The following is an 11,036-nucleotide window of genomic DNA, read 5'->3' on the forward strand; positions in this document are numbered from 1 at the left end:
ATCACAAGACCTTGTCCGAAAGTTCACGCGAGCCGAAAAACATAATACATATACCTAGCTAATGCGAGTAAATTAAAATAGAAAAAAAATACATACAATAAATATGATTGAGTCCATCGTGATAACACAATATAATATATACACATAATGGGTAATATACTCGTAAACCACCGTGGCACCTAAATGTGTATATATAACCTAATTATATGTTTGCATAATACTATATTGTAGTAGATCGGTGATTTGACTTATTCCGCCTAGGAATAGACGGATACAGGATACTATTATTTATATACGTCTACTCTCAAAAGGGCATAAGTACACTCCTTTTACTATAAATGTAAAAAGTTATGTATTACTGTTGTACCGGTCAAGTCACAGTAATTATTGGTAATAGGTCAGTGCTAAATGGATTCTTGCGTGCGTAGAAAAACGCGAAGAGAACCTAAAAATTAATAGCATTATTTTGATTAAAAATACATAGTAAATCCCTACCTGTATTATGTATTATTACACCTAGCTATTATCAAATGAAAAATATTTTAATATAATTTTAAATTAAATGCCTATAGCTTATAAGTACAAAAATCATTCAATCAAATAAATAATCATTGATTAAATATACAGTAGGTACCTTTATTAATGATTAACTGTATAATAAAATCAGTCATCAACTAAATTAGCTCAACTATATGTACCTATTGACCTACATAAATAATAAAATAAAAATAGTGTTTATTTTGTTATTTAAATTGTAAATAACGGAATACGCGGAAAATACTCAAATGTAATAACAGGAAGTTATGATGATTTCAGAAAAAGAATGAAGCAGGGGCGTCATTTCAGGTTTTTTCTCGGGTGTGCCGTGTGCGAGGTATCAAGCAGACCATTTTGAAAATAGATATACTACGTGTCTACGTATAGGTATCTACATTATCCTGCTTCCAATTATTTCTATACATCATAGACATTAGATCGAATCAATACACCAACGTAAACAGTAAAAATCAATTTAAAAACTAAAATACAATAAAACTGTACAGCACAATAATTTATTTGTTTACAACCAATGTAATTTAAAGTTGTAATCATGATTGACAGCAGTACATCAATGTTGATAAATTTCAATATAAAAGTTTAAATACTTAAAATACAATTTAATTTTAATCATATTAATAACAGTGTATTATTTCATCAGGATACAGCCAATTGGAACTATTTTAAAAGTAAGGGGTGCAATTGCATTATCTGATCCCTCCAAATGACGCCCTTGGAATGAAGTTTTTTATAAGACTAGGACAATGGATAAGGACAAACGAAAGATTCGAAAGAGCTTCATATAATGTTATGACAGAAACGGAATAGCAATAGATAACTGAGTATTGAAAAAAGAAAACTGAGAAAGGTTGTCAACTGCTAATAATCGTCTGGTTTTATTTTTATATTCGAAGTACATCCACTTCACGTTAAGTAGTGATACTTGAGTAGAATATCTTAATATGAGTTAAGCATGTCATTGATTAAATTTTTTAGTAACAAACTGCACTATTAGATAAGCCCCTGAGTTTAAGTTTGGTAACTCCTCTATAATATCGCTTATTGTTTAATAATTTAAACTTTAAAGGTTCATTATTATATTTAATACCATTGATACTTTGGTAGTTTTTTGTGAACGCCAGGGCCCAGGGGGGATCTGAAGTTTATTTAACCTTTTCTCTAAATAAGTGACTTACTTACAGGTGAGTGTGTACTTAAAAATTAAAATTGGATAATTTCAATAGAACTCAAACCAAATATTAATAGCAGTAGCAGCTAATTCTATTTACTATTAATTAATTGACTACATAAATAAATCATACAAATAAAAATATTTTAATATCAATACTTACTTAATGAAATGATATAACTTGTGAAAAAATCATAAATCTATCAATTACATAATGCATTGTAATATTTCATTTTAGATCCCGAGCGGAGCTATGAATGTATTGATTTTATCATAGTTTTTTGCTTCTGTAGTCTTGTAAGTTGTTAAGTATTCGAATACTTGTAATTAAATACTTTTCGACCAATATATTTTTGAAATACTTAAAAATACTTTTTATTTGTATTTTTATTCTAGAATACTAAGTACTTTTCTTTTTTAGTTTTTATTCCAAATTTCAATTACCGAGCAATATTTAAAAAATGTTGGATCACTCCAAAATTTTTTTTCAGTTACGGGCGTTACGGCCTTGTGACAAATACTGTGTAAATAATTATCTAATATATCTTGTACCTATTAATGTATTATAGGTATTTAATAACTCAAACATTTATAAATAATTTAAAATCCCTATCTATTTACAAATAATATTTATTATATACTAATTATTAAAAAAAAAATGTTTCAATATAAAATGTATTGAACTAAAAACAAGTATTTTGAATACTTTTAAAGGGATGCATTTGAATAATACGTATTTTATACAGTGCTTGATTTGGAAAAAAACTAGAAGGAGGACTCAGTGGATGTTGGACGAACGAGCGTTCCACACAAAATTCAATATCACATTACTGAGCGGACTGCGGAGCAAAGCCCCCCCACATCACCTTCAGCCGCTCATAATCTCCAAAAATCATTAAATTTATTATATAAAAATATTTTAAAATAAAGAAACACTTATTTATTTATTACACATCATCCAATGACATTATAATTTAAATTACGATTTATAAAGATATATAACATGTTATTAATAACTCATCAATACACACCTACAAAAAACTTATCATGTATTATTACATATATACACCAATACACACATGTACATGAATATATTACAGTATTGTGCGACACAAACGTCGTCGATAAACACTTTTATGGTATACAGCACAACCCGTGGTTGAAGATATAAGTATGACGTAAGAGTTTAGCTACCGAGAACAACGAAAATAATATAAATACATATATAACGCAATTGTCGCAATTTATTGAATAAAAAAAAAAACAGTATTGTACATCGACAAATGAGCTTCGAAATATCAAACGTATATCATATACGTGTACATTTAAGCAATAACAATAGAATAAATGTCACGTACATCGATCGGCGTCTGCGATCCTATATGTGCGAAAATAAAAAGAACGAAGAAAAACGTCTTGGGGACTGTCGTCGGCGGTCGTACTCGTTACTGCGATCGCAACCGCTCGCTATGAACGCAAACGGCGAAAAAATCGTAAATACGCACGGTTTTCAAAAGACGCAAACTACGCGAATACGAACGGGTTGGAAAAAAAATCGGGAAAAGTCTATTAAAATCCCGTGAAAAATTTGTACATAATAAATAATTGTTTAATATTTTAACTTTTAATTTTTGTCCGAGAAGGGGGATTTTTCCGTTCGGTATGGGGGGGGGGGAGAGATGCACGGATAAGATTCTAGATTCTTTTTTTCCTTTTTATTATTCTTATAATAACTTTTATTTAAATTATGCGTTTATCGGCGATTGCACTATTGGGGTTTCTACGGTTTCTTGTTATCTGTCACAGAACACCGGGTATAAAAGGCCCGGCGAAACGACCAGCATAGACATTCACTGTCTGTCCTCCGTCGTAGCAAGACCCACCCCGGGCAGACTTGCGCGATTAGGGAAGGCACTGGTATTTAGGTATATTTTTTGATCTCTAACATATTATGTCACCTGCACATTACATTGCTTGTACTCGTATTATTAAATAGTGATTTTATTCATACCTATTCGCAACTCTAACATTTCCTTAGCCTATAATATAAGTAAGACACCGTTTGGGCAGTGCGTCAGTGGTTGGCACTGATCGTCACATATTCTGTATTAAATATTTGCTTTATATTTTGCATATTTTTTTTTTTCTGTTTCCGTGTTATGCGATAAACAGTCATTCGTAGGAATACGTCATTCGTAAGTGATGTTCAAGTATGTTTCCCAAACAGAACGTATATTCGTAAAACCCCGTTTCCTTGTGCTTTATCGTCATTGTCGACATATGCTCAGGGCTACGCCGGGTTACGTTCCACAGAAATGACAAGTCGCGCGTACGTCGGATCTAGCGAGCAAATGGCAAAGTTCCAGTGACTCGTCAGAGTTCCGCGTTACGGGTGTATCGCTCTCGTTTGAGCTGCCCGTCTCGTGTGCCGCTATAATGATCTGACAACGCGTGCGATTTGATTCTGATCCGATTATTCGGTGGCTGTGACGTCGTTGAATGACATACGAATCTGTTCGAAACATTGTACACGTTACGAAAACGTAATTTTTTTTTTTTTGGTAGTGTTTGTAAAATTGTAACGTATAATAATTTTCTATTATACAAGGATTTTTTTTTAGTAATACATATATCCACGTTCATTTAGTTAAGTTTATTATTTATAAACACCTATTTATGAATATTTTTTTTTTATAGATTTCCTATAAAATATGAGCAATTAACTCAACTGTGGCCAATCGATGTTTAAAGTGAATTAGTGTAAAATTTGTTGAAAAAAACACTCATAGATTTGACATCTTCTTCTTTTATATATTATAATTATAATAAAAGTGAAAAATAGTAACGTTCGTCGTTCACAATATCTAAGATCGCAGCGGTCGCATAGAAAAAAAGGTCTAGGGTGTGGTCGCCGCAGCCTAACGATTGATTATATTATAATTACCCATTATTATTAACCAATTTTTTTTTTCATAGTCGATACAATAATATACAAATATTATGGCTATGGGTTATACTGGTTATAGGTATATTTTGCATCAGAAAAAAACTGATGATTTACAAATTCACTACAGCAAATGTTTCATTTCCAGCGTTCCAAGTACACAAATGTGGTCGAAAAATGATGGTTCGATTTTCAAAAATAGTGGTGGTTTTGGATTCAAATTGTATCTTGTTTGTACTTTGGTAAGGTCAAACTTAAAAATGTATAGTACAGGCGCAGATTTGCCCCCCTGTAAGCTGTGTTTTATTTAGGAAGAAATACTTAATAAAAAGAATCATAACAAATTTTAAGTAATTTGTGTAATCTATATAATATAATTGTATGCATTCGGCGAATGCCCCACCCCATTTTCTCGACCAGGATCCGCCACTGGTCTAATACTTAAGTAGTACTTATTTTTATATAATTGAGATAAACAAAAAGTGAGGAAAATCAGGAATTTTTACGCAAATCCAATTTTAGACAAAATCGAATTTGTTTTATTTTTATAATCATAGATATACTTGAAAATTGGAATGTTTTGAATGTTCACAACATTTTTATAATATTATTGTTTTCTATTTACAATAAAATTTTCAAAACATTTCGATTACCTTTGAGCTGTTTTTAAGCATAAAAATTTTTTTTTTCTAATTGTAAATTAAAAATTATTTGTTAGGTAGAAATACTTAAAATTTAATACAAAGCTCCTCATGCTTAATTTTTCAATAAAAAAATATCGAAAATCTCTAGTAATTAGTAACATTTTTTGTTTATACCTATAAGAAATTAAGATTTAAAAGTGAAATTCAATGTTCTTTCACTATTCTTATTAGTTGTTCACCTGTAAATGAAAAAAATTCCACTTAAAAGCCAAATTAATTTTTATTGTCATTTTAAGTTCAAATATTTATGATATTCGATTATCACCCGTAATATAATTACTTCTCTTAAATAAAAAATAACAATTTTAGGCAAGAGAAATTTTCAATGTTTTTTTATAAATGTTGATTAACAATTATATATATGATGGGTAGAAACTAGAAATACTTAAAAATTAAATACAAGATCCATCAAAGCATATTTTTATTTAAATATCCACAGGTCTAATTTTTTGTGGTTGGCATTTGAAGTTCAATAATTAAAATTTTCTTTTTGTATTATTTGAAAATGTAAAAGATTCCTTATAAAGTTATAATTTACTGGAACAACAAAATCTAAAAAGTGTAACAAGACAGTTATTTCTTAGACGTCGTAATTGGATGAAATTATTTATTTAAATGATAAATAACGATGTTAATTTATTTTGATAAAAAAAAAATTATTCGTGGAAATTATGTATTTAGATTTATGAATAGGTACTGAATTTTATTACATTATGTAATAACAATTATGAATTAAAGAAGTTGATACAATATAGTATAATCATTAATGCAATACTTTCGAACAGTACTCAATTACCATTTGATACCTTGCTTGTTATACAACATTATAATGGAAAATTTGTTCCACAAGATTAAAGTCATTATCTTACACATCTTTTAATAAAAACAAATGAATAATGTACCATTAACCTGAAATTACACCATGTACTTAAATAATTTTGTCTTTAAAAATTATACATGTTTAGGGAAAGAAATTCAGTCAAACAGGATAAACTAAAATAAAAATAAATAAATACTTTTGATGATTGTTTTTATTATCAATTATAGAAAGTAAATGCATCAGAAAAAAAAACAAGTTATCTGTTGGAGTTTTAACAATGTAGGAATGTGCTGATGAATTGCGAATAGTTTAATCAACTTCTTCAATAGTTGGACCAGCTCCTGAGCCAGCACCTGGAGCAGGACCGCCAGCACCAGCTCCTGGGAATCCAGGCATACCACCGGGACCACCTGGCATACCACCACCAGCACCAGCATACAATTTAGTGATAATTGGGTTGCAAATGCCTTCCAATTCTTTTTGTTTGTGTTCATATTCTTCTTTTTCAGCCAGCTGGTTAGCATCCAACCATTTGATTGTTTCATTAACCTTTTCCAAAATTGTGTTCTTGTCAGATTCTGGGATCTTGTCCTTGATTTTTTCATCTTCCATTGTACTCTTCATGTTGAAACAGTAAGATTCCAAACCGTTCTTGGCAGCAATGACATTCTTTTGTTGTTCATCTTCATTCTTGTATTTTTCGGCGTCATTGACCATGCGTTCGATATCTTCCTTGCTCAAACGTCCCTTATCGTTGGTAATGGTGATCTTATTTTCTTTGTTGGTGGACTTTTCAATAGCACTGACATTCAAAATACCATTAGCATCGATGTCGAAGGTGACTTCGATTTGGGGGACTCCACGTGGTGCAGGGGGAATAGCAGTCAACTCGAATTTTCCCAACAAGTTGTTGTCTTTGGTCATGGCACGTTCTCCTTCATAAACTTGGATCAACACTCCAGGTTGGTTGTCAGAGTAGGTGGTGAAAGTTTGGGTCTGTTTAGTGGGGATGGTTGTGTTACGCTTGATGAGAGCAGTCATCACACCACCAGCAGTTTCAATACCCAAAGACAGAGGAGTGACGTCGAGCAACAACAAGTCTTGGACTTCTTCAGATTTGTCTCCGTGCAAGATGGCAGCTTGTACAGCGGCACCGTAAGCAACAGCCTCATCGGGGTTGATGGATTTGTTCAATTCTTTGCCGTTGAAGAAGTCTTGTAACAATTTCTGTACCTTGGGGATACGGGTAGAACCTCCGACCAATACAATGTCGTTGATGGCAGATTTGTCCATCTTGGCATCGCGCAGAGATTTTTCTACTGGTTCCATGGTGCTACGGAAGAGATCGGCGTTCAATTCTTCAAAACGAGCACGAGTGATGGATGTGTAGAAGTCAACACCTTCAAACAAAGAATCGATTTCGATGCTTGCTTGGGTAGACGAGGAAAGAGTACGCTTTGCACGTTCGCAGGCAGTCCTCAAACGTCTCAGGGCCCTCTTGTTGGTGGTCACATCTTTCTTGTACTTGCGTTTGAATTCTTGTACAAAGTGGTTGACCATTCTGTTGTCGAAATCTTCACCTCCCAAGTGAGTGTCTCCGGCAGTTGACTTGACTTCAAAGATTCCATCTTCGATGGTCAAGATGGACACATCAAAAGTACCACCACCCAAATCAAAGATCAGAACGTTGCGTTCTCCAGAAGTCTTTTTGTCGAGACCGTATGCAATGGCGGCGGCTGTAGGTTCATTGATGATACGCATTACGTTCAAACCAGCAATGGTACCAGAATCTTTGGTAGCTTGACGTTGGGAATCGTTGAAATATGCAGGTACAGTGATAACAGCGTTTGATACTGTTTTTCCCAGGTAGGCTTCGGCGGTTTCCTTCATCTTGGTCAAAACCATAGATGAGACCTAATACAAAATTTAAAAATATTATTATTTATTATTTAATTTTTAATCAAATTAAATATTACCTCTTCTGGAGAGAAGATTTTGTTTTCTCCTTTGTAGGAAATTCTGATTTTAGGTTTACCGCCATCACTGACTACTTCAAAAGGCCAATGTTTCATATCAGCTTGTACTGTAGCATCTTCAAAGCGTCTACCAATCAATCGCTTGGCATCTATAATATTAAAATATTTTATTACATTAAAAAGTCAATAAAAATATTAGTAGTTAAATATTTACCAAAGATGGTGTTGTTGGGGTTCATGGCGACCTGATTTTTGGCAGCATCTCCAATGAGACGTTCAGTATCAGTAAAACCGACATAACTGGGTGTTGTACGGTTTCCTTGGTCATTAGCAATGATTTCTACTTTGCCGTGTTGGAAAACACCCACGCAAGAGTAGGTTGTTCCCAAATCAATACCAACAGCAGGAGTTTTGGCAGCCATTTTTTGAGATATGGAGTGTATTTAAAGTAAGGAATATATGAATAAGTCTTTTGAGTTTGACAAAAAGTCCTATATTAAAAAAAAATTGTATTAGTACTTTTTAAGTACATAGTTTACATTGAAATTATGTATTCAGTATAACAAGGATACAGAATAATTAAAAATATATCTATAATTATTGCACAATACAAATATCAATTTAACATATATCAGATAAAATGAAATTAATTTTAATCTATATAGATTACTTAAAATTTAATTGTATTATGTAGCAATATTATGCAATAGTTAAGATACCGGTTCTATCAGTAATAATTTAAAGAATTAATAGCCATCACGGATATAAAAAGTCATGTTTTTAAATAAAACTATCGATGATATTACAATTTACTGAAAATTATAACGTCACCATATTCCCAATCAAATCATAATCATATAACCACTAAACCATTTACAATAGTAGAATACGGCCTTGGCCCAACAGGTAACCAGGAAACGACACTAGGTAATGAAATGATTATTTAACGAACGGAAATAAACGACGTTAACACGTTTGTTAGATTATTATACTTGTTAAATAAAAAAATGACAGTCGTGAAAAACACGAGATGAACATTTGGGGGTTATGCGCGGTTAATGGCGCGAACTAAGCGATGCGCCGCCAAACAAAGAATAGACAGACATGCGGGTCAGCAAAAGGAATCTATAACTTGATGAAAAACCATTGGCAATAAGAAAACGCGAAGTGGATAAAACAAATTATTTAATATAGTATGAAGAACAATAGAATCGTGCCATGTTCGTGTATAACCTTAAAACTGTTAAGCATACATCGTGTGAGGTGCACCAAGGGGATATTATAATATTGGTTTACGCCGAAAAAATAATGCGAATATCTTGGTTTTGGAAATAAATCGTGTTCCTAACGCCGCCAATTGCTTTGATAATAAAATCAGATATGTTTCAGATATTGAAATAACAGATAAAATAAATGTATAACAATTTTTATACTCACAGACTAGTATCCCGCGTAGAGTCCAGGAACAAAATGGAAGATGCCGAACGACGAGAGCCTAGCCGTAGCGCTTTCAGTGGTGGCGAGGGTGACTTGTGTTTACCGGGATTGGTGGGGAGACGGTACTTATCGTATAACGAATTCCGTTCACCGTTGTCGGCAAACGAACGCAGCAATGAGCATACATAAATTGTATGAGAGGTGGGAACAACGGCTCTAGAACATTCTAGACGTTCCATGGAGGAATAAACGCGACCTCAGTTTCGGACGGTTACGTTTTTGTAACGTTCGTATAATATCCATAATAATACTATGCTATATTATAGTGATATTACTCTGATAATTTCCGGACGTTTACTAAATGCAGACCCCCCACAATTCACGAATCATGAATCATGTCATTATGATCCAAAACGACTGAAACGAGTGCGTTTTCAGACGCGTTAGTCATGAAATTCATGATTCATGTGTTGTGTGATTTGGCCTTGATAATTATAGTGGACGGTGGTTGAACCTTGGCTTTTTGTGGTTCGGAAACCGCGATTGACGTCAAGTCATCAATATACGGTCAAACTCAAACAGGACATTACGTTGAATAATTTCTTCGTGGAGTAAAATATCAGTGTTCGTTTAAAGACTTGTATTGTAGATAATATAATACGTCTTATGGGGCTCATACACGATCATTTAATTATGTCAGTTTTTTGCGACTGATAATCAAACGTGCTTAATATTCAAATCCCGGAAAAAAAATCCCTAGACTTCAATAATTCAATATAACTTACAATCACATGAAAATAAATGAATAAACACTTTTTAAACGATAATTACCATACAATATATAATTAATTAAAAACATATGTTTTAATAAAATAAAATAGGTATGACATTTATAAACATTTGAAGTTTTCATATCTTATACACCACCTATCGTTAAAATATTATAAGAAACTAATATTTTATTTTGAGGTTTTTTTTCTTAGGATTGGTGATTTTTTTCCGAATATTTTTATTCCGATCACCTTAGTATTCATCATTCGTGAAAAGTTATAACGAGTGTCAAACAACAATGCGATCAATGATCATGAGTGACATACTGACATTCAGTGGCATATAATATCAAAATTTTGATCATGGAATTGAAAAAAGGTATTTTGGTATTTTAAAGTTCCATTTCTCATTTAGGCAAATGGCAAATGTCCTAGAGGTGTTCGCTCATTTTCTGAAATTATTTTATTCACTTTTTAATGATAATTGTTATATGTTTTATTATATAATGACATAATGTCTACATAGTTTCACGAAGGTCTATACTCTATTGGGTATAGTAGACAGTAAACACTATAGACAGCATATTATATTAAAACATTCTGTATACTTATATTATATCTATATAGAGAATTGAAGACTGTCATAGAACTCAGTAACT

At 32.3% G+C, this 11,036-nt stretch overlaps 1 protein-coding gene across 1 annotated transcript; it reads right to left on the reverse strand.

The window, feature by feature from the left end:
• Positions 1-6,387: 6,387 nt before the first annotated feature.
• On the reverse strand, positions 6,388-9,775 carry LOC132929955 (heat shock 70 kDa protein cognate 4-like). Its single transcript, XM_060995612.1, has 4 exons — positions 9,608-9,775; positions 8,385-8,661; positions 8,171-8,319; positions 6,388-8,108 (listed from the first exon to the last, which is right to left on the reverse strand). Exons 2-4 carry the CDS (start codon positions 8,590-8,592, stop codon positions 6,504-6,506), a joined length of 1,962 nt encoding a protein of 653 aa, XP_060851595.1. The 5' UTR covers positions 8,593-8,661; positions 9,608-9,775; the 3' UTR covers positions 6,388-6,503.
• Between the last annotated feature and the right edge of the window lie 1,261 nt (positions 9,776-11,036).

Source organism: Rhopalosiphum padi, chromosome 4 (genome assembly GCF_020882245.1).
Source record: "Rhopalosiphum padi isolate XX-2018 chromosome 4, ASM2088224v1, whole genome shotgun sequence".
Taxonomy (NCBI): domain Eukaryota; kingdom Metazoa; phylum Arthropoda; class Insecta; order Hemiptera; family Aphididae; genus Rhopalosiphum; species Rhopalosiphum padi.